At 44.0% G+C, this 24197-nt stretch overlaps 1 protein-coding gene across 9 annotated transcripts in view; it reads right to left on the bottom strand.

Annotated features, from left to right (window-relative positions):
• Positions 1 to 24197, bottom strand: part of TIAM1 (TIAM Rac1 associated GEF 1) — a 314669-nt gene that overhangs the window by 112567 nt on the left and 177905 nt on the right. For 7 of the 9 annotated variants that reach the window (XM_055421403.2, XM_055421410.2, XM_055421462.2 and 4 more), the window contains 2 exons: positions 9288 to 9512; positions 7073 to 7258 (listed from right to left, as the gene is read on the bottom strand). The exons of 1 other annotated variant lie outside the window; for it this stretch is intronic. In XM_055421403.2, the coding sequence (XP_055277378.2) occupies positions 7073 to 7258; positions 9288 to 9512 (411 nt within the window). The remainder of the gene's footprint in view (positions 1 to 7072; positions 7259 to 9287; positions 9513 to 24197) is intronic. One more of the 9 variants, XM_088835886.1, reaches the window with a different exon arrangement.

The raw sequence follows: 24197 nt of genomic DNA, 5'->3' as shown, positions 1-24197 counted from the left end.
CCTCCCACCCTGTCTTTCCCAGCACCAGGGTCTTTTCCAATGAGTCGGCTCAGTAAAAATACATAATAATAGTAACAGAATGTATGCCAGGTCTCCAAGGAATCAGATGTCCTTCTGGTCACAGTCCCAAACTCTAGCATCAGGTTACACCGATTTCTTGAGATTCTCTCTAAATGATACAGCGTTGTTCCTACAGCCTAACAAAGAACAGTGAATGAGTGTCAATGAAAACAGCACGTTTGGGTGCCTGTGGTTTCGTCCTGAATCTAAATTTACCCATCTCTTCTATTTCGTTTTCTCAGAATTACATAACATTACTTTCCTCATTAAGCAAGTGATGGTCGTCCCCCAGTATTAATCACTCCTTGGGCCTTAGTCAGAGAACTCTCAAAAATAGTGGAGCATCTGGCTGCCCCAAGTGGACTTATTTTCCTTGGAGCAGGGCGTGGGATAGTGACGAAGTTCTGGTCAAGAGGAAGTAGAAAGGTTATTTATCATTTCCAGGAAGGATCCTCAGGAGGGGGTTCTCCACTATCCTTCACTCCCCTCTTTCCTGAAAGGTCACGTTAGCTAGTTCAGGACACTTGGATGGAAGCATTTTCAAGGATTACAGAATAAGACAGAAGGGATCCAGGTCCATGAAAGATGGTGAAACTACATTATAGCCTTGCATGTCCTACATTTAGGTGAAAGAGGAATAAGAGTTGTATTTCCTCAAACATGATTTTGTAAAATATTTAATTTCAAATATGCATAGAAAAGGCTAGAAGACATTTTCCTCCTTATTTTCATAGGATATATTTTACACAGCAAAAGAGAGCAAAAAAATGTTTCCCAAAACATGAAAACTACCACTGTTAATATTTGGTTACATCCTTCCTGACTTTATTTCCAAGCAAGTATGTATATAATCTTTTTATAAAAATGGAAATGTACTAAATGCATTTGGCAATTTTGTCATCTACACTTAAAATATGACACTCATCCTTTTATTAAAACAAATTTTAACTCTGGAGGGGAAAACGTTTTTTTTTAAAGGAAGCTAACCTTCATTGAGATATTCGCGAGGTGCCAGTGTGCATGCTCAGTAATTCAGCTGGGTTCAACTCTCTGCCACCCCTACGGACTGCAGCCCACTGTAGCCTACCAGGCTCCTCTGTTCATGGGATTTTTCCAAGCAAGAATACTGAAGTGGCTTGCCATTTTCTCCTCCAAGGGGATCTTCCTGACCCGGGAATTGAACCCACATCTCCTGCGTTACAGGTGGATTCCTTACACTTGAGCTACCAGCCAGGAACCCAGGCAAATACTTAAATGTTCAGGAAGGGACCACACCAAACCTACATCCGCTGCTGTGATCGCCTGCATCAAGCAATAGGTGCAGGAGCTCGGAGACTTTATGGATTTTCAAATCCATAAAGTCTTTGCAGGCAATCCTTGGGCTTGAACTTTATCCCACAGGTGGCAAGCAGAGTCCCAAGAACCTAAGGGAACTTCTGCCAGGAGGTCTCAACAGGCCACCCACGGGCTCTCCTTTCAAACGAGGGAGTGCCAGGAGGTACAGCGAGTTGGGCTTGAAATGAAACTTCCCCATCCACTCTTTGTTGCCGGAGGTAAATATCTCAGAACCTACTTGTCATAGATTCCCACACGGGCAACTCCCCATGTGATGGCTGCCAAACGGCCGCCTTCTCGTAGATGAACACTGTTGGGTAACACCCGGGGGCCCCCCTCAGCAGTGACTACACTGGTTACAAGGCATACCTTCCTGAGGTTTTTAGCATTGACAGGGTAAACACCCTGGAAGCCCCAGTGGCAAAGACCCCCACGTCCATCAGAAACAAGAATCAATACAGCTTCTCTGCAAGGGTATCAGGGGGAAAGTTTTGGTCCCAAACAAAAAGAAGAGGAGGGAGCTTGAAAGGTCTTGCATTTTCTCAGCTTCAGACATAAGCAAACCTAGACAGGGGCAGGTAAAACTGTGGCACTCAAGACAACGGTGGGAAAACTCTCCCAGAGAGAGCTCTTACCACAAAAATACTCAAGGTGTTAGGGGAGCAAAAGTCACACAACAACAAAGGACACATTGTCATGTTAAATATGTAAACATTTTTTCTTCTCCATTTTATCACTTTCTAAGCTGCTGCTGCTGCTAAGTCACTTCAGTCATGTCCGACTCTGTGCGACCCCATAGAGGGCAGCCCACCAGGCTCCCCCGTCCCTGGGATTCTCCAGGCAAGAACACTGGAGTGGGTTGCCATTTCCTTCTCCAATGTGTGAAAGTGAAAAGTGAAAGTGAAGTCGCTCAGTCGTGTCCGACTCTTCGCGGCCCCATGGACTGCAGCCCACCAGGCTCCTCCGTCCATGGGATTTTCTAGGCAAGAGTACTGGAGTGGCTTGCCATTGCCTTCTCCGATACAGTCACTAGCTAAAGGTAAACAATGGTTGTAAAAGGAATAAATGATAATGTGCTAACATACAAAGATGCTCACATAACTATGTCAAAATCAGTTAAGCTTATGGTCACAAAATGAGGCTAAGAACCACCGAATAAATGGCATTAAAGGTAAAAATTCTAGAGAAAAAATGTTCATGTGGTCTCATATTTATAAAGATATATATACAGACATTTACAGGCAGATACACATGCATGCACAAACACTCACACAACTGTCCATCAACATCCATGGGAAACTGGTTCTTTAGGACCCCCAAGGAACCAAAATCCTCCCACGCTCAAGACCTTACATAAAATGACATAGTATTTATATATAACCTACATACCATCTCCAACATATTTGTGTGTGTGTGTGTGTGTGTGTGTGTGTATCACAGCACCCATCAATATCTGAACTTCTGTATTTATCTGGTGTTGCTGTTCAGTCACTAAGGCATGTCCAACGCTTGTGACCCCATAAACTGTAGCCCTCCAGGCTCCTCTGTCCATGGAATTTCCCAGACAAAAATAACTAGGGTGGGGTGCCATTTCCTTCTCCAGAGGATCTTCCTGACCCAGGGATGGAACCCACGACTCTTGGGTCTCCTGCATTGCAGGCAGATCCTTTACCGCCGAGACACCTGGGAAGTCCTTCTGTTTATCTGATTCCTTACTTATTATCCATCTCTCCCACAAGAATATAAGCTCCAATGGGACAAGAACTCTGGATTCGTTCACTGCTATAACGCTACTCAAAGGACAGTACGGACATATGCCAGGCACTCACATTTATTTGTTAACTGAATGAATAAATAAACAACAAAGAAACAAGAAAAAGCAGAAGCAGAGATCCTACACAATGCAGTTACAACAATTAAACGGTAACTCCAGTTTCTAATTTTGGAAAAACAGAGTCCAGAAGAGAAACTCAAACAACCACAAACGCGTTTGGTTCCCAGCCGACCAGTTGGTTTAGTTCTGTTTAACAAATGCACTGTTTTATTTAAGGTTCTGATAGTAACTACTCTAAACTGTTGGGGACCTCATAAACTGCAAAAGTTACTGCTACTCCCAAGACAATAATGACTCAAAATGAGCAAAGAGATCTAGATGGAAGAAAAAAAAAAGCTGGCAAAAGAACCACTGGACAAGAGCTCAAGAGTTTCCAAACGATCTTTGCTCACACAATGCCTCTCTTTGTGGCCCGTACCTGATTACTCTATCATTCTGTTCATCTGTGCAAACAAGAACAACGACAACCTTCTTTCAAAGAGTACAGTGGGGACCCTCAGTTAATTACTGAAAATCACTGAGCATGATGAGAAGTCGTCCTGGTCAATGGAACTTAAACTGTGCTCGAATCTCCTCCCCTGGCCCCGTTGCCCTGACACCTCCTCCTTCCATGCTCCCCATTTAAAAGAAGAAGAAGAAAAAAACAGTCTGGACAAAGGCTAAATTGAAGAATGTTTCAACCCCAAGGGAAAAAACATTCTCTGGGGTCAAACAACAAGGAGAGAAGGAAAAAAATAAGTATCCAGTAAATAAGACAGTAAAAACTCCCTGCCCAGAACCTTCTGTAGAACATACAGCAACAAATATGAACAGATACCCAACAGGCTTGCTTAACTGATGCGGTCCCACTGAAACCCCTCATGGAAAAGAGAAGTTTGCAATGACACACAAACACCCAGATACACGTCACAGATGTAGCTAGCAAAAAAAAAAGAACAAAGGAACAGAGACTGGCACAGATGGAATTAAACATTCTCCTTTAAAATCATGGACTGAATAAAGCTAAAAGCTACTAACCATTCCACTCCCATTGTCAGCTGGTCAGATTTTAAAAGCCTGCCCATCAAGAGAAAAGCACACACAAATGATAGATATTGAGATAGAGGAGATTAGAAGGTCTGGAGATAAATTACAGAAGGATAATTTAGTGGCTTTTATTTCATCATCTCATTTTAGAGGGACTTCCCAGGTGGCACTAGTGGTAAAGAATCTGCCTGACCAATGCAAGAGATTCGGGGGTGGGTGGGTGGGTGGGTGTGTGTGTGTGTGTGGGTGGGTGTGGGGGTGTGTGTGTGTGTGTATGTGTGTGTGTGTGTAATAAAGTTTTATTAAAGTATAAAGGAGATAGAGAAAGCTTCTGACATAGACATCAGAAGGGGGCAGAAACAGTACCCCCCTGCTAGTCTTCAGCTGGATGTTATATAGTCACTGCTGCTGCTGCTACTAAGTCGCTTCAGTCGTGTCCGACTCTGTGTGACCCCACAGACAGCAGCCCACCAGGCTTCCCCGTCCCTGGGATTCTCCAGGCAAGAACACTGGGGTGGGTTGCCATTTCCTTCTCCAATGCATGAAAGTGAAAACGGAAACTGAAGTCGCTTAGTCGTGTCCGACCCTCAGCGACCCCATGGACTGCAGCCTACCAGGCTCCTCCATCCATGGGATTTTCCAGGCAAGAGTACTGGAGTGGCTTGCCATTGCCTTCTTCGAAGAGATGTAGGTTTGAACCCTGAGTTGGGAAGACTCCCCTGGAGGAGGAAATGGCAAACTGCTCCAGTATTTTTGCCTGAAAAATTCAGAGGACAAGAGAAGCCTGGCGGGATAGGGCCACGGAGTTGCAAAGAGTTAGACACAGCTGAGCAACTAAGCACACATGGGAGGGGTTAGCGTCAGTGGCTTTGAAGAAAATAACAGAAGCACAGAAGTTCTAGATAGACAGCAAAATTATTTTCTCCAAAGTTTATCAAGACCAGGAGAAGGAAACAGCCATTTGTATGGCTTGGGATTTAGTACTGGGTTGGCTGAAAAGTTCATTCAGGTTTTTCCATTAAGAACTCAAACATACTTTTTGGCCAACCCAGTAATAACCCTGATGCACCGTCACGGGTATCAAACTTCCTACATAAGAAAGCGAAATAAAGTGTTAGTTGCTCAGTCATGGCCCAGTCTTTGCAACCCCATGACTGTAACTCATCAGGCTCCTCTGTCCATGGTATTCTCCAGGCAAGAATACTGGAGTGGGTAACCATTTCCTACTCCAGAGGACCATCCTGACACAGGGATCAAACCGAGGTCTCCGGCATGCAGGCAGATTCTTTACCGTCTGAACCACCAGGGAAGCCCTTTCCTTAAAATGACTGCTCCTTCAATTGATGACATTCTCACAGTGTGGTAAACAAGAATTTTTCTCGCAATTATTTTGCAGAACAGGCAAACTAAGATTTGGTTAAGTTACAAAGCAGTGACCAGGTCTCACAGAAACAAACCAAGAGCCACAAACTGAAGACCGTTTGCAAGATTAATTGATCACAGCCCTTGGACCCAGTGCCACTAAAAAAAATAAGACTTAATAGCTCTACGGAGAGGTGGTAGCCAGGAGACCAAGAGCTGAGCTGTAATTAGTAGAACAAATCAGGATGCCAGTTCTAATAACTCCAGAAATTGGCTTAAGACTTCTTTAAAAATGTAAATCTACCCTAATTATCCGAACGATGACGCTAATCTATTTATAAAGAACACAAACGCCTCTGAGTGAATTACAGCTCTGAATCAATTGAAAAGTGCAGCTGACACAGTGAGCCCAGAGCCCCACAGCAAAGGTTCTCCAAGGCGGTTTCTGGAACCTGGGACTTCACATTCAGTTTCACAGTAAATGTGCTAAGGTGCAGTACATTTTCAGTGGGTGTTCATTTGGATAGGCAAAAGCTGTGTTGCTCGCATAGCAATTTTTGAGAAGAAAGGAAACCAAAGTACATAAAGCTGTTTGCAATTTAGCAAGTACATGAAATTACAGATTGCAAACATGCAACTACACAATCTGCCACTCTGGAGGTCAGATGAAAATTCTCTTCCTCAAGCAACTACCTATGTCGGGCTGAGAAACACAGAAACTCTTGACCTTCTTGAAATGAATCAGGTATTTATGGTCACCCAAAACTATGATGGGGGCTTCCCTGGTGGCTCAGACAGTAAAGAATCTGCCTGCAGTGTAGAAGACCTGGGTTCAATCCCTGGGTTGGGAAGATCCCTGGAGGAGGGCATGGCAACTCACTCCAGTATTCTTGCCTGGAGAAACTCCATGGACAGAGAAGCCTGGTGAGTCCATGGGGTGGCAAAGAGTCAGACATGACTGAGCGACTAACACTTCCACTTTCAAAACTATGACGAAAAAGTGAGAAGGAAGATTTTTAAAGAAATCTATTCAATATATGGTGTATGTGTCTTCACGTGAGAAACTGAGAGACAGACACATTTGTATTTGAGAGAGCAAGCTCTCCACTTATTATATCCACAAGAGTAACAGAAAAAAGATGTATTGGGGTTGACAGCACGACATCACCTAAAAATGACGTGAGTTATCCACCAGTACCCCACGCAAAGATCTCTGGAGGTAATACCTTTCATATTCTCTTTGCACAATAATTTAGGGCCCATGAAGACCAGCTTAAGTAACAAATGTCAAAAGAGATTCAAACGAAGATTTGCATCCATGGCCGAGAGAGGTCGCATCAGAAAGCCACACGGAACAGTAAAACTGGAAAACCACTTCAGAGACTCTTGTCAAGGCGTGCTCAGGAGTAACAGTCAAGATGAATATTTATCAAAAACACACTAGCTTCTACTCACCAGGGCATGAAAAGATGACACGGAAAAAATTCCAAGGCGGCCCATTGCCACTTTGGTTGGTCGGCTTGCAAAGGCAAGTAACCTTTTGGGGTTGGGCAGCTCCCCACCTTGGAGGCTGGCTAGGTAACAGCGGTAGCGAAACAGGTCCATTTGGAACTGCTCAAGATTCTGCTCCCAGACAAAGATCTACAGAGGTGAAAACACGGAAAAAGTGAAAGAATAAAAAGAGAAGGCAAATGTTAACAATTTATCCCACAGAAATGTTACAAGTCCACATGTTGCAATGGTATTAATTTTAATCCTAAAAGGTAAACAACGGGTACCCTAACTTTCTTAGGTAATAACAAGTCCCATTTTGCTGTTTCCATAGCTTACATGTTTTTCTGCGATCTACAGTCATACATTCAGTATGATACACAGAACATACAGCTTTAGTTGCTCTGCTCCCTCCCATCACAGATTCCACGTTTGCAACCATGACAAACCATCAGCTCCAGGCTCAGAACCACAAACCTGACAGAGAAGTGAAAAAGCAGAGGAATTCCAGCCCTGGAGAATTATAAGACTTACCTAGGTAGGGGTGGTTTTTCAGAGGAAGATAGAGAAGAAGAAAAGTAAAGTGATTTCAAAATCAGAGACAAACAGGCCAAGAGTTTTGGGAGCAGGTGGGTGGTTGAATGTACAGGATGGGACCACAGAAAATACTAAACGTGAAGATCCACATTCTGGAAAGCATAGTTTCAACCACAGAATAGATCCTAGATGTTTCCACATTTTTCAAAGTGGCAAAATAATACCCACCTCCTGAGGCTGATGTGACGGTTGAACAAAGTAATGCAAGAGTAGGAGTTGGAACAGGTATATTGTGAAGGCTCAGGGATCTTGGCTGTGATGTGGATATTAATCAGTGGTTGACAACTACCTTTTTACTTCAGCTTAAAATATGGTGTTAGTATAAACACACATTCATAACACTATTCACAACAGCCAAATAATGGAAATAGCCCAAATATCTATCAAAAGATGAATGGGTAAACAAACTGTGGTGTAAACACACAATGGAATAATATACAGTCATAAAAGGAATTAAGTGTGCATACCACAATGTGGACCAGTCTGTAAGACATCATGCTAACTCAAAGACGTTGACACAAAAGGTCACATATTATGCTACTCCATTTATACAAAACATCCGAAACTGGCAAACCCAGAGACAGAACGCCAGGGGCAGAGAGGAACAACAGCTTAAAAGATACGAGTTTCCTTTCGAGGTAGACAGTGTTTGGGATTAGACATAGATAACGGTTACTCAACATTATACATGTACGCAATGCCACTGAATTGTACACTTTAAAGTCTTAAGTTTGTGTTATGTGAATTTCACCTCTGGTTAAAAAATACATAGAACAGACTTAACAGAGGGAAAGAACAGACAGAGAGGAATATGGAAAATCATATGCTGCTCATACTTAAATAGCGTTTATTGACATGCTTATTTCCTACATACTAGGCAAAGTTTCAAAATGCTGCTAAATGGCTATCACTGACTTTAATTTTTTTTTTTTTTCCTTTTGGGCAATACCACATGGCATGTGGGATCTCAGTTCCCTGACAGGGATCAAACTGGTACCGTCTGCATTGGAAGGGCAGAGTCTTAACCTTTGAACCCCCAGGGAAGTCTCTATCACTGACTTTAAAACAACTGCATAGAAGGCAAAATGTCCTCTGTTATCTCACTAAATCTTTCCTTTTTAGCATGAAATACACTTACCTGCATATACGGCAATTACACACGTATTTTTAAAGCACACTCTACCTTTACTAAATATAGAAATTTAACTTTATTGAGGAGTCAGGGATGAAGTTAGTCCCATCACAGTGGGATGTTACCAGGTCAACCTGGTAACACAGGGAATGAAATCGCAGACATGCCAATCACCCAGATCCCCGAGAACAGCTTGCCACTGGCAGGAGCAGGAGGGCTCTTCTATTAGATTTCTGTTTTTCCTCCAATGTGAGACTATTCCCTTCAGCTATAACCACCAACTCTGAACAAGGGTGAGGAGAACTGACAGTCAAAATAAAGAATCTAGCAGCCTCGGTGACAGGCTGACAAGGAGGAGATAACCAAGGATATGTCTCGCTCGGTTCCAGCAAAAACACCCCTCTCCAGACCTAAGGATCAGCCCACGTCTGCACACGGGAGCAGAATTACCTGATCTAAGATGGTTTTCTTCTTCTTTGAATCCGTGACGGACGACAGCTGCATCTCGCCCATTTTCTTCATCTTCTCGTCCATGTCAATCTTCTGCTCCAGCTTTTTGATCTCCGACTTCAGCAGCCGGAGCGTGTCTTCTTTGTGGTGCTGCCTGGCGACTGCGGCCGCGCAGGCAGAGTGGACGGCGGTGATCCAGTTCTCCAGCTCCGTCTGGCTGGTGGTCTGTGTGGGGCGGGCAGGGCCGGGAAGAAACGGCCCCCACAGAGGTCAGCAGAGAGGCACCAGCGCAAGCCCTGGGAGTCAAGCAGATGGGTCTACACACCCCGGGGAGAAGGCTGACCCTTCTGACCGCCTTGTTCAGACAGCAGATGAAACAAGGGCGGCTCGGGTCAGACATCACTCCACCCAGCCCTCGCTGGCAAGGGCTGTCGGGAATGAGGCCTCCATGTCAGCTCACTCTTGCACTTGCTGAGCTCACTTATAGACTGAAGGGTTGTGTCCAGCCCCCGCCCCAGACTCAAACATGGAAGACCTAACCCCCAGTGTGATGGCACTGTGTGCTCAGTCATGTTTGACTAATTGCGACCCCATGAAATGAAGCCCACCATGGAATTTTCCAGGCAAGAATATTGGAGTGGATTGCCATTTCCTTCTCCAAGTGTGATGGTATTAGTAGGTAATGAGGTCATGGGAGTGGAGGCTTCATACAGGGGATCGGTGCCCTTATAAAAAGAAGCCAAAGAGCTGGCTAGCTCCCTTCCACCATGTAAGGACACAAGAAGACTGCCATCTATGAATCAGGGAACGCGCCCGATCAGACCCCAACCATGTTCCCACCCTCATCTCACACTTCCAGCCTCCAGAATGTTTATAAAGTCACCCAGTCTCGGGTAGTTTGGATAGCAGCCCAAACCAAAACACTGGCATACGTGCCAATTCTATCTGCCATGGTCGTTTAGTCACTAAGTCATGTCTGCCTCTTTGTGACCCCACAGACCACAGCATGCCAGGCTCCTCTACCTTCCACCGTCTCCTGAAATTTGTTCAGATTCACGCCCATTGAGTCTGTGGACAGTTCCATACAGAGAGCTTAGTTTGGGTTTCTTTTTTAACTTCTAATTTTTCTAAATAATGAAAGTATGATAACACATATACAGGAGACTGGGAAAATACAGAACAAAGTGACACACAGCTCCACTGTATAATTATTTTTATAAGTAGATAAATTAAGGTTTTTAGTAAGTGTTTCAGACAGCTTGGTTTCTTATTGACAGTTGCTATGAAGCAAAGGTCAGTTTCCAGAGGGGACAGGTCAGTTCAGAGGTGACAGTGAAGCCAAGGGATATTATAGCCAAGGAAAATGCGATAACCCTGCCCCCAGGGAACCGCTGTGACCCCAATCCTCAGGTCCCCTGTCTGAGCCAAGGAGCCATAACACGACTAGGGCTGGGACGGAGATCCAGGAGCTAGAAGTATTACCGACTCAGGAACACAGGGAAGAGTCTAAAAACAGCGACCACCCAGGAGACCTCCAGCCACTAAGAACGACCAGGTCAAAGGGGTTTTAAAGACATTTGACACTGGCGGGAGACACACGCCAATGAGCAGATTACTTCAAAATGGGCTTGCTGTAACACCAGGTGCTCTGAAAGGCAAAAGCTGGGGGGACAGCTCATGTGTCATCATACGCGATGATTAATTCTCTAGGAACTCAATCAATGGGTATCTCCTTAGAGAAGTTTAGTAAATGCTCAGAAGTTAGCTCAGAACCCAACCATGCTTCACCTGAACAGAGGATCTCTTTGGCTCAGTTCAGTTCAGTCGCTCAGTCGTGTCCGACTCTCTGCGACCCCATGAATCACAGCACGCCAGGCCTCCCTGTCCATCACCAACTCCCGGAGTTCACTTAAACCCACGTCCACAGAGTCAGTGATGCCATCCAGCCATCTCATTCTCCGTCGTCCCCTTCTCCTCCCGCCCCCAGCCATTCCCAGCATCAGAGTCTTTTCCAGTGAGTCAACTCGTCGCATGAGGTGGCCAAAGTATTGCAGTTTCAGCTTTAGCATCAGTCCCTCCAATGAACACCCAGGATTGATCTCCTTTAGAATAGACTGGTTGGATCTCCTTGCAGTATAAGGGACTCTCAAGAGTCTTCTCCAACACCACAGTTCAAAAGCATCAATTCTTCGGCGATCAGCTTTCTTCACAGTCCAACTCTCACATCCATACATGACCACGGGAAAAACCACAGCCTTGACTAGACGGACCTTGGTTGGCAAAGTAATGTCTCTGCTTTTTAATATACTATCAAGGTTGGTCATAACTTTCCTTCCAAGGAGCAAGCGTCTTTTGATTTCATGGCTGCAATCAGCATCTGCAGTGATTCTGGAGCCCAAAAAAATAAAGTCTGACACTGTTTCCACTGTTTTTCCATCGATTTCCCATGAAGTGATGGGACCAGATGCCATGATCTTTGTTTTCTGAATGTTGAGCTTCAAGCCAACCTTTTCACTCTCCTCTTTCACTTTCATCAAGAGGCTTTTGAGTTGCTCTTCACTTTCTGCCATAAGGGTAGTGTCATCTGCATATCTGAGGTTATTGATATTTCTCCCAGCAATCTTGATTCCAGCTTGTGCTTCTTCCAGCCCAGCGTTCCTCATGATGTACTCTGCATATAAGTTAAATAAGCAAGGTGACAATATACAGCCTTGATGTACTCCTTTTCCTATTTGGAACCAGTCTGTTGTTCCATGTCCAGTTCTGACTGTTGCTTCCTGACCTGCATACAGGTTTCTCAAGAGGCAGGTCAGGTGGTCTGGGATTCCCATCTCTTTCAGAATGTTCCACAGTTTATTGTGATCCACACAGTCAAAGGCTTTGGCATAATCAATGAATCAGAAATAGTTGTTTTTCTGAAACTCTCTTGCTTTCTCCATGATCCAGCGGATGTTGGCAATTTGATCTCTGGTGCCTCTGCCTTTTCTAAAACCTGCTTGAACATCTGGGAGTTCACAGTTTACATACTGCTGAAGCCTGGCTTGGAGAATTTTGAGCATGACTTTACTAGCGTGTGAGATGAGTGCAATTGTGCGGTAGTTTGAGCATTCTTTGGCCTTGCCTTTCTTTGGGATTGGAATGAAGACTGACCTCTTCCAGTCCTGTGGCCAGCGCTGAGTTTTCCAAATCTGCTGGCATATTGAGTGCAGCACTTTCACAGCATCATCTTTCAAGACTTGAAATAGCTCCACTGGAATTCCATCACCTCCACTAGCTTTGTTCGTAGTGATGCTTTCTAAGGCCCACTTGACTTCACGTTCCACATTCTCTTTGGCTACTTCAATATTAAACTGGCAGACAGCATCATTTTTCAGTCACAAAACATTGTTACTTTATTTTTTCTCTCATGCATCTTCTTACTTTTCTCACTCATTTGAGCCATGGTTTGAAAATATATTCTTCTCACAGGACTCTACCCACAGAACTGAAATTTAAGTGAAGGCACCACCGCTGTGGTTTATGTTATTTCTGAATCTCATCAGATTCATATCCCACAAAAGAAACGGCATCAAATATTACAGTGTCTGCCAGCAGAGACACCACACACCAGACTAACCTAGGCAATCTGGCAGTTGTTATGTTTACAACAAAACACTTGCCTGTATCTAAGGAAGACTTCAATAAGCTAGACATTCTCCTAAAGAAACAGCACCTGATAAAGCAAATGGAATCATCTCGGTGGGAAAAGAAGAAGAGATAAATATACTGGAAGTCAAAGGTAAATACTTGTAGGTAGAAAAAGGGAAAAATGCAATGTGCGTATATGAGATTCATCTTTTTATTACATACCTAGGACTTAATCATCTTATAATTGGAAGCTTGTAACTGACTACCTTTATCCATTTTACTTCCCACTCCCCCCTTTAATTCTTTAAGAGTTAAAGACTCAGCTGCAAATTTTTAATCTTTAATCTCCTCTCGGAAAGCAATTACCTTCCATTTTGTCTTTATGTATCACTTTAAAGTTATTCCAGAAAAACAGAGTTTAAGATCCTCCCACATATAAAACCACCACACTTCCTCGCTTAGTGCAACTGAAATGTTTGCTGTCTCTCGGTTTCTCAACCTCACTGGGTAATTTGCCAGGTGCAGTTATCCCCCCAACCCCCACCCCTGTAAAAAGTTTGACTAGAGAAGGAGTCAATTCAGATGGGAAGACAATTGAAGTAAGGATGCTTTTTGAAAAGAAAAATTCCCACGAAGAAAATACCAAGTACTGGCGAAGATATGGAGCAACCAGAATATTCTTATGAGCTGCTGGATAGTAAACTGGTGTAACTGGCTTCGAAAACTATTGGCACTACCTCCTAAAGTAGAAGGTCTGCACAGCTTGTGACTCCCAAAATGCACTTGTGGGTATGTTCTCAAGAGAAATCCATTCCTGTGTTCACCAAAACATATGTCCTGAAAGGTTTATAGCAGTATAGTTTGCAACGGACAAAACTAAAAACTAGCCCAACACCTGTCAACAGGAGAATGAATTAAAAACATACTTAATCACATAGTGACACATAACACAGCAACGAGAATGAAAGGCCGGTAACTACACACTACAATACAGGCAAAGTTTCACACGTGCCATGTGCTTAGTCACTCAGTCGTGTCTGACTCTGTGACCCCATGGACGTAGCCTGCCAGGCTCCTCTATCCGGGGGATTCTCCAGGCAAGAACACTGGAGTGGGTTGCAATGCCGTCGTCCAGGGGATCTTCCCAACCCAGGGATCAAACCCAGGTCTCCCGCATTGCAGGCAGATTCTTTCTGTCTGAGCCACCAGGGAAGCCCCACATAAGACAGGAAAAGAAGCCAAACACAAAAGAGTTTAAAGAGTCCCTTTATATAAAGTACAAATGCAGGAAAACTAATGTACACTGTTAGAAGTCAGAAGCATTGTTTGATGGGAATTGGGGGGCGGAGGGAGGTGGCATCTTGAGGGAAGCACAGGCTGTCTCTCGGGTGCCGGCCACGTTCTGCTTCTTGATCTGGTGCCAGCTATGTGAGTGTGTCACGGGTATGCCATGAAACACCATCGAAGAGTACTCTTCTGTGTACACGTGATCCTTAAACAGAGAGTTTTTAAAAGATCCTTCCGAGATACATCACCCTAATACTGAAGTCTAATTTTTCTCTAACTATCCTAAAAATGTTACACTTCAGACTCTTATTTTTCAGGAAACAGTGTCGCTGGAGGGTTGTAGTGGAAGTTCCCAACAGCATGACCTTTGCCAGCATCACCTTCTTTGTCCTGCAAAATGCCTGGCAGCATCTGATGAACAGCGAGTCCCTTGAGCCAAAATATGCTTTTCCCCTTTGTACACACAGCTCAATGGAAACAAGGAGCTTTCAGATGTGAAGGGAGCTGGTGTTTTAACCCATATGAAAAGGATATTGTGGGGCTCTTTCAGATGGAACCCATGCAGAGGTAGCTCGTGTCACTAAGGAGGAGAGGACATGCTTCCAGTAAAAACAGCTGGTGCACCAGTGTTCTGTGAAAGGTCAGCATCTATTCCCCCAAGACCATCTTCATCCATCTCTGCCTCCCTTCCCCCACCCCAGAGGAAGAAAAGCAAATATCTACAACCCTGATGTAACACCTAAGGAATAGTCAGAAATAGCTTAAAATTCCTGATACAAACTCTGCTAAATCCAGTTACAAACCTTACTTTTTAAATAAATATATTCATCAAGAAGGGGGTCCGTGGGATGACTTTACAAATGAAGAAACTAAAGCCTGGTCAAAGCAGGGATGACACTGTCATTTAGCATAAACCCTGATCTCTTTCCATCCTATTTTTGTTTTTCTTTAAATTTTAACACGCTACGTACACCACTCCAGACCCCTTCAGCTCTCACCAATTGCTGTAAAAGCCTAGCTGTGGGGTCTTTAGTGCTGCCCACTTATTTTGAGCTCTCCTTAGAGACACAGGGGGATGGAATTTTCCTGCTGCCTTTGAAGTTAGGTGTGGTCACGTCACTTGGTCTATGGATCTGAGTAGAAGTGAAACCGAGTACAAGCCCCTGTGCCCTTGTCTTTTTGTTCTTTTTTAATTGGAGGATAATCGCTTTACAATATTGTGCTGGCCTCTGCCATACCAGCATGAATCAGCCACAGGTACACATACATCCCCTCCCTCCTGAACCCCTCTCCCCACTCCCACCCCATCCCACCCCTCTAGGTTGCCCAGAGCAGCAAGGTGAGCTCCTGTGTCGCAGAGCAAATTCCCACCAGCTGTGCATATGAGTTTGAGTGGACTCTGGGAGCTGGTGATGGACAGGGAGGCCTGCTGTGCTGCGGTTCATGGGGTCGCAGAGTCGGACACAACTGAGCGACTGAACTGAACTGAATATGTATGTTTCCATGCAACTCCCTCAGTTCGTCCCACGCTCCCCAGAGTGAAGTCAGTCAGAAAGACAACGATTGCATATTACCACGTGTGTCTGGAATCTAGAAAGATGATATTGATGAATCTATTTGCAGGGCAGCAATGGAGACGCAGGGGCTTCCCAGGTGGCACCAGTGGTAAAGAATCAGCCTGCTAATGCAGGAGGCTTAGGAGATGCAGGTTCGATCCCTGGGTGGGGAAGATCCCCTGGAGGAGGGCATGGCCACCCACTCCAGTATTCTTGCCTGGAGAATCCCAAGCACTGAGGAGCCTAGAGGGCTACAGTTCATAGGGTCACAAGGAGACGGGCAGGATGGAAGTGACTCAGCACTGTAATGGAGGCACAAAAATAGACTTGTGCCCTTGTCTTTTGAAGCAAAATGCTGACTCAAGAGTTAATGATTGGGAAAGATGAAAATGTAGAAACAAAGAATAGCTGTCAGGCTGGGGAACTGGTAACAATTTAGACTAAAATGCTGCCAGAGGACAGAATCACTCGAACTCCCAGTTCCCTGAAATATCTAGATAAAGGCCTGACACACATTTCAAGTTGTTTTTACAGGAAGCAGACCCCCCTCCAGATGAAAACTGCTGACACAAAAACACAAACCCAAGACTAGGTGAAACCAGAAGACTGATGATGCTTGAAACTTCACCTTGATATATCAGCCAATCTGAGAACCATCCACGAGCTAATCACACCCTGCTCCCTGAACACTATAAAACTCCTCCTCACTATCCCCCCCACCCCACCAGGTGAGTCACACAGTCTCGAGGCAATTAGCCCCCTGTGGCCCCCTTTGCCTGGCAAAGCAATAAAAGCTCCTCTTGTACTTTGCCCAAAACTCTGTTTTCCATGTTTCTATTCGGCAACAATGAGCAGAGGCTGAGTTTCCGCAACAGAAGCAACGTTACTAGTAAACGTGTTACTAGTAAACAAAAGCCTGCTTCACCCTATTCTGGTCCCTTGGCCTACAGTCCTGGAAGTCCTGGAGGAACAAGACGCAGCTTCTGTCCGCCCGGGTGCCTATGTGCCTAGGATGAGAAGAGCATCATAGCCAATGTCTTAGCAGACACATGGCAGGAACGAAAAGTTATGTTAAGAGATGTGAGGGTTGCTCCTTACTGCAGTATAACCTAACCTGTCCTGACTGATAAACTAGCAAAGTAAGAAATTCATTTTGAAATAAGTGATGCTTTTAATTTTTTTTTTAATTTCTTATTGGAGTTCAGTTGCTTTACAATGTTGTGTTCGTTTTCACCGTACAGCCCAGTGACTCAGCTGTATAGGCCCTCTTTTCTGGATTTCCTTCACTTTGAGGTCGCTATAGAGCACTGAGCAGGGTCCCCTGAGCTAATTGGTAGGTTCTCATCGGTTATCTCTTCTTTACATAGTATCGGTAGTGTATATATGTCAATCCCAATGCCTTTTTAAGAGTCTGTATAATATACTCCAAGAGGAGCCATAGGCCGATAGGTTCTGCAGAACAACAGTTCTTCCCTCTCTTCACTTAATGAAAAGAGAATGCCATCCTCCTTCCACATGTGAGATTCTCCATCAAGCTCAGTCAAGGGCAACACACTCCATTCTCATGTCAGAGAGTTTATGTTTGCCTCCCAGTTAAGATATGGAAATGAAGGAAACTGATACCAATTGATGAAGCCAAACATCCTTTGAAAGGTGTATATTTAATTCTGACAAAGCAGCTATCCTGGAATTAATTTATTTAAGAGAAAGAAGATGGTGACTGCCAGGGGTTCAGGAAAGTGGAGTATGGAGAGTTCAGTGGGCACAGAGTTTCAGTTCTGCAAGATGAAACGAGTTCTGGAAAGGGATGGTGGTAACAGCTGCAAAACACTGAATTGCCTAATGCTGCTGAACTGGGCACTTGGAAACGGTTGGTATGTTCTGTATCTTCTACCATAACGGGAGTGCTTTTCTAAAACAGACAAAAGAAAGGGGAAAAACCTACCAAGTCTCATAATCTGGAGAAAGATGTTAAGAAAATGCGATCACAGCTTTATGAAAAATTTAACAAGCAGCCCTTTTAACTATTAAGGACGCTCACGCCACCAACCACCTTTGAAAGCTGTCAGATGGAAGGCAGCTCCATTAGCGAGAAATTTTGCTCCTGCTGTCCTGTCTAAACAAAACAGTGGTCTCTGCCATTCTCCATCATTCAGTTCAGTCCAGTTCAGTCGCTCAGTCGTGTCCGGCTCTTTGCGACCCCATGAACCGCAGCACACCAGGCCTCCCTGTCCATCACCAACTCCCGGAGTTCACTCAAACTCACGTCCAACGAGTCGGTGGTGCCATCCAGCCATCTCATTCTCTGTCGTCCCCATCTCCTCCCACCCCCAATCCTACGCAGCATTAGACTCTTTTCCAGTGAGTCAACTCATCGCATGAGGTGGCCAAAGTATTGGAGTTTCAGCTTTAGCATCAGTCCTTCCAGTGAACACCCAGGATTGATCTCCTTTAGGATGGACTGGTTGGATCTCCTTGCAGTCCAAGGGACTCCCAAGAGTCTTCTCCAGCACCACAGTTCAAAAGCATCCATTCTTTGACGATCAGCTTTCTTCACAGTCCAACTCTCACATCCATACATGACCACGGGAAAAACCATAGCCTTGACTAGACAGACCTTTGTTGGCAAAGTAGTGTCTCGGCTTTTTAATATGCTATCTGTCATTAGGACAAATCAATTTCTAAGAAGGACAATCATTCAATGAGCTTTTCAGCAGTCTGTCCCTAGGCAGTGGCATACACAGGGCTACGGGTGGAAGAGAGGGTGGGTACAGACCGCGCTGACTGCCGTCAACAGCAAGTTAAGTAGAGACGATTGGTTTCTGGCCATATTACAGGCTGGACACTTCTGACTTGATCACAGCAGACCACTCACTTGATACAATGTTTTCCAGTGTGGCCATGCCAGGATCTAAGCTCTGACATACTAGAAAAAGCTTTTCAAAGCTGCTCACCTTGCATCACTTTCTTGAACCAGGCAAGTTTAATTAGGGACACCAGGTCCACTCGAGAGCCCTCCATTAGAGGCAGGAAGGAGCCCACCGAGTGGTACCCTCTCAACTTCTTCCACACCCATCACCTCTCATTAAACACGCAGCAGCAGACAGGTAGAGAGAGGGAATTGTGTGCTTTTTCCTTCGCCTGCTGGGGATGCTATAAATACTGCACAAAGTTCAGTGAAGGAAATAGTAGAGTTCTTGCCAAAAGAGGAATATAATCAACAAAAAAAATACATTCTGCATAAGAGCCCCATTTGAGTACAGAGTTCCCCTTTGAGCAGAGTTAAGATGAAGCCCAGGGCTTCATTATGTATTTAAATAGATCCAGCTTCAATTATCCAACTGAATGGAGGATACTTTGTGATTTCAGATAGTCAATGGTTTACGCGAGTGGCAGGAGAAGGGAAATTCATTCTAAACAAGAGAAGGACTAGAGAATATATGCCGGGTCTAGGAAACTAACATTTCACATCATTTGAGTTTACAGAAGTACAGGAAAAATTGTAAAGTAGGTTGATCTTTTTTCCTCTTTAAAAGAAGAAAAAGGAAAAAGAATAAAGTTATGTATTTTTGAGAGGCTAATTGGGAACGAAGTTCCTGTGCAAGTTCCTAAAAAGTCTTTTTTCTCATTGATTTTTCTGTTTAACACATTTTAGAGTTTTATTATATAAGGGTTTATTAAACTATCATTGTTAACACTTATAAAGAAAATTATAGATATTACCCCATAATTGTAACCTGAGGCTCATCTCATCTACTGGAGAAAGTCATTTAACTGGGCAACCGTCCCACCCAAGGTGAACTCTTTAAAGAAGAGAGGCTTCAGGCCCCAGGAAACCAGACCCAAAAAGACGAAGGAACTGTTTACTGCAAACAAAGGAATACCGGCAAACCTGACCCAGTGAATGGCTACAGCAGGATCCATCTCTGGCCAACTGAGTAACCCCCAGGAGAGGCCAACAAATATTGTCAACTGGGGCTCCCTTCACCAAAAGACTCCCCATCTGTTCATGCTGCAGAAGCCTCCAGTAGGTGTCAACATGCACCAGTGAGACCCAAGTACTTCTCTGGTACCTCGTGTTTAAACGTGATCAGACAATGGAGGATCAGCAGACGTGAGCTGAAAAGCCTCCCGCAGGAAAGGCAGACACCGAAGCACACGGAAGAGTTCACATGGTGACCGTGACACCGGGGCCTTGAAAGAGACGAGACTGGAGCCAAAGGACCAAGAGCTAGGGGAGGGAAGACTCCAGGGAAACCACAGTATTCATCAACTACCCAAGAAACCGGAGAATATTAAAAATGCTGTGAAGTAACCAAAAAATAAGCAAATTAAGCAGAAAAAAAAGACAGTCACTAACAACAGGCAAAAAAATAAATAAAATGACAGTACACTATTTGGCTCAGAAGCTAATACTATTTATATGGTCATACAGCATGGGGACGTCAAAAGAGCGTTCACAGGGACTGTTGGATGAATTTTAAACTTTCATGTAAGGAAGGATAAGAGGAGAGCTTCACTGTTGGTCTTTTAAGGTTAACTGAATTCTTCAAAACTATGCATTCAGCACAGAAACAGACTCACAGACAAAGAAAACACACTCATGGTTCTCAAAGGGGAAAGGCAGGGTGGAAGGGGAGAATAAATTAGGAGTTTGGGATACAGACTATTATATACACAAACCATCTACATAAACAACAGGTCCTACTGTGTAGAACAGAGAACTACAGTCAATATCTTGTAATAAACTATCATGGAAAAGAATCTGGAAAAGAATACATACATACACGTATGTATACCTGAATCACTTTGCTGGCACTCAAAACAAATGCAGCATTGTAAATTAACTATACTTCAAATAAAAAAAATTATCTGTTTGTATTAACTTAATACAAATTTAAAATGTAAAAAGGAAGCGGAACATGGGCAGTGACATATTACTTGGATGACAGAGAACATTATACTAGGCTACAGTCGAGCTCAGCCACAATTGCACCCCTCCACTGTGCTGCTAACATTAAGTGGAGAAACCTGTGAATACACTGACAGCAGGCTTGCACTGTAAACAGGGACCAGCCCAGTGCACTTATTTTGCACCTCAACACCCATACTCTCCAACAATACTCTCCTTAGAGCTGGGCCAGTGGGCCCTCATGCTTTGAAAAGGCCCCCTCTGGTGCATAAAATGGGCAGGGTCCAGCAGGCACCCCTTCAGGGAGCTCTATGATCCTCTATCCCAAAGCGGGCATTAATAAGAGGCCCAAAGGAGCTCTTGGACACAAGTCTATGGCTCACAGGTCATACCTGCTATTTCTTTTCACCAGATTGCATGATATTGAGCCACCAGAATAGTACTGACAAGCTTATCTGGGTTGAGTCCAATCCTTCACAGAGATTAAAACAATCTGGCATAGGGATCCACACATGCTAGAAGTGACCCTTCAACACAACGAGCCTGTGCCAGAACCAAAGGGAAGTATTCCTAAAGTGGCTGGCTAGAGGTAGGAAAATGATCTACAGTGGTGGGAAAACAAGCCTTAGCTAGAAACCAAGCCAACACTTAACGAAGACCAAACTTGAAGTCTGTCATATCCGCATATTTTAGCTCAAAGTTAAGAAGGATATAAACACCACCGAAGATCAAATTAGCATCCTAGATGATTTCATTAGAAGGACAAAAACCACAAAGACAAAATTTTGAAGAGCTAACTTTAAGTTCTGCAATTTGGAGTTTTCAGAAATCTACTAAAATAAGATGACAAGGATCCTGACACTGAGGGTTTATAGACCACAAGCTGGGTGTGAGTCAAGGGATCATTGTGGTTTCTAATAAATTAAGGAATTGACACCAGCATCATGGAAGAAATGAGAGAGCAGGAACGGAAATGCAGGAGGCACAGGGCGGGCCTCACGAGGACAGGGCGTGGGGTCCTGGGCCACAGTTACAAGGGAGAACGTTCAGGAAAGGACTGGACCATTGGGAGCCTGGCTTGGAAACCTTGGGTAGGGAGACCTAAACAGGAGACATGGCGGAGGGAAATGAGAGCGCTTTTCAAGTAGTTAGACGGTTATGAGGAAGAATAAGCATGAAAAGCTTACTTGAAACTCTGGGGAAAATATGGAAGCAAACAGAAATGGCAAATGTCGCCAGAAAGAATGTATCATCGCAACACTACAAAGAACTTTCTAGAACGTGGAGCCAACTAACCAAGTAGATGGGCTCTTCCCAGGGGTGGCAGCCGTCCAGACTGGCCAGACTGACCAGCTGTCAGGAGCCTTGTAGGAATGGTACCAGCCTTGAGAAGGAGGCGTGATGCTAATCTGCTCAAGTTCAATTACGAAATCTGTTCTACGGGGTTTTCTAACAAGTCCACTTGATGCTCCTGGTGAAAGATGATTTCCAGATCATTTTCTAACTTGGCTGTCCTTGTCCAGGGCATGTGACACTGACTTTCATTGAGTCTGATACACAGAGTCAAATGGGGCACTTGAAGGTAATTATTCCTCAGAAGCTGATAAAACTAAAAGCTTTAGTCTTTCCTCAGAGAAGCCATACTCAACTTCTGTAAAGATACTTCTTTTAGAGAAGCACAGGGAACTAGTCCCTTTTTCTTCTAGTTAAAAATGCTAACTATAACATTTAGTGAGCATTTGCTATCTATTAGACAGTTGACTTGCATTACCATATCTAATACCCAATTCAACATAAAGGTGTAAATACTATTTTTTTTAAAGTCTTTTTAAAATGTGCATGCTTTATAGGTTAGGAGCTTGGGATCGAAAAAAAAATATATATATATATATACGCATGCTATACAAGTGACAGTATAAATGATAAGAAACTTTCTATGGAAAGGCAATGACCCCTTAGAGATAATATTTCCTACACTTCTTTTCTTGTTCGTTTGGTTTTTGTCTGTTTGCTTTTGCCTGCACTGGGTCTTCGTCGCAGTGCACAGGCTCCTCTAATTGTGGCGCTTGGCTTAGCTGCCCCTCGGCACATAAGGGACTGAACCCACACCCCCTGCATCGGGAAGATCCCCTGGAGGAGGAAATGGCAACCCACTCCAGGATTCTTGCCTGGGAAATCCCGTGGACAGAAAAGCCTGGTGGGCTACAGTTCACGGGGTCACAAAGAGTCAGCCACAACCAGGCAAACGAGCACCCCTGCATTGGAAGGCAGATTCTTAACCACTGGACCACTTCTTCAGAAACATGATTCTAAATGATTTTCTGTCTACTAACTATGTTCCCAAGGCACTGAATACAGAAGTTGAAAACTAATATCAGGATATGTTACCATAAAAGTCACCAAGATTGTTGGAACAGTATGCAATATCCTCCAGTAATGGATGAAGAAAGGGCCAAGAGGAAACTGTGCTTTGCAGGTGATGGTGTCTTTCTGGCTTCCAGTTGGAGGGAAGAACACTAATTAAAATATTAATAGTTGAAATGCAGAAGCTCTAGCTTCCCCTTTGTAAACAGCATAGCACTTCTCCTATATAAACTCTCTAACGTTCACATCCATTCCCACCCCCATCTTGGACACAAAACCCCTTTTCTACTTCTGCTGGTAACATGACTCTCTTTTCCATGGGCAGCAAATCTGAATAACAGCATCAGATCAGCAGCATACGGGCTCTGGAAACGGTGTGCACTGAATTGAGCCCCGGGGCTGAAATAACCTACAAATTATTTCCATAATCATGCTCGCTCTCCCTCGCTTTCGCCTCGCCCCTGCACACACAGGTTCCTTTCAAATTCAGCCCCTCTAGAGTCATGTGGATTACAATAAGTAGAAGGTGGAAAATGCCCTCATGGATCCCAAAGAGCAGTAATTTCCTCTGAAAAGGTTCACTTTGTGCTCTGTCCCACGTAAGCAGCATAAAAATTTCACCAAAACAAGAGGACACAGTGGTTTTCATGAATAAGGTCCCATGCTGCCACAAAAGAATTTTATTCAATGTGACTTATTGAGTATTCAGATTCTAATAGCAATTTTACAGCCAGGAAAGTCCTTTCAAAGGGAATTCACATGAGGGGTGTGTAGGTAAAAAAGAAGAACATCCTGAAACCAACCAAATTATCATCTAACTTGTACAGTGAAGCAAGGATGGCCAAAATCAAGTTACAATTTTCAAATATTCCAAGTTAGTGGCTTAATTATAAAAAGGAGAAAAAGTCACTTTTTACCATAATCAGTGATTCTCGCAAATGTTCTTCTGAGCGTAAAAAGTAACAGTAATGGGATAAATAATATGCTTAGACAATAAGGGGCTTCGGAAAACAAGAGGCTTGGTTTGAACCCAGCCCCAACACTCAGGAACTGTGACCTGGCATCCAATAACCAGCCTTTGCAGCCTTAGCTTCCACAGAGGGGTACACAATCCATACCAACTGGTTAAAAGATGGATACCGCTCTAAGACTTAAGTGGACTCA

Source organism: Moschus berezovskii, chromosome 1 (genome assembly GCF_049115385.1).
Source record: "Moschus berezovskii isolate FMDL1 chromosome 1, NW_MosBer_1.0, whole genome shotgun sequence".
Classification (NCBI taxonomy): domain Eukaryota; kingdom Metazoa; phylum Chordata; class Mammalia; order Artiodactyla; family Moschidae; genus Moschus; species Moschus berezovskii.
The sequence above is the reverse complement of the archived record's forward strand: the minus strand, read 5'-3'. Positions and strand labels throughout refer to the sequence as shown.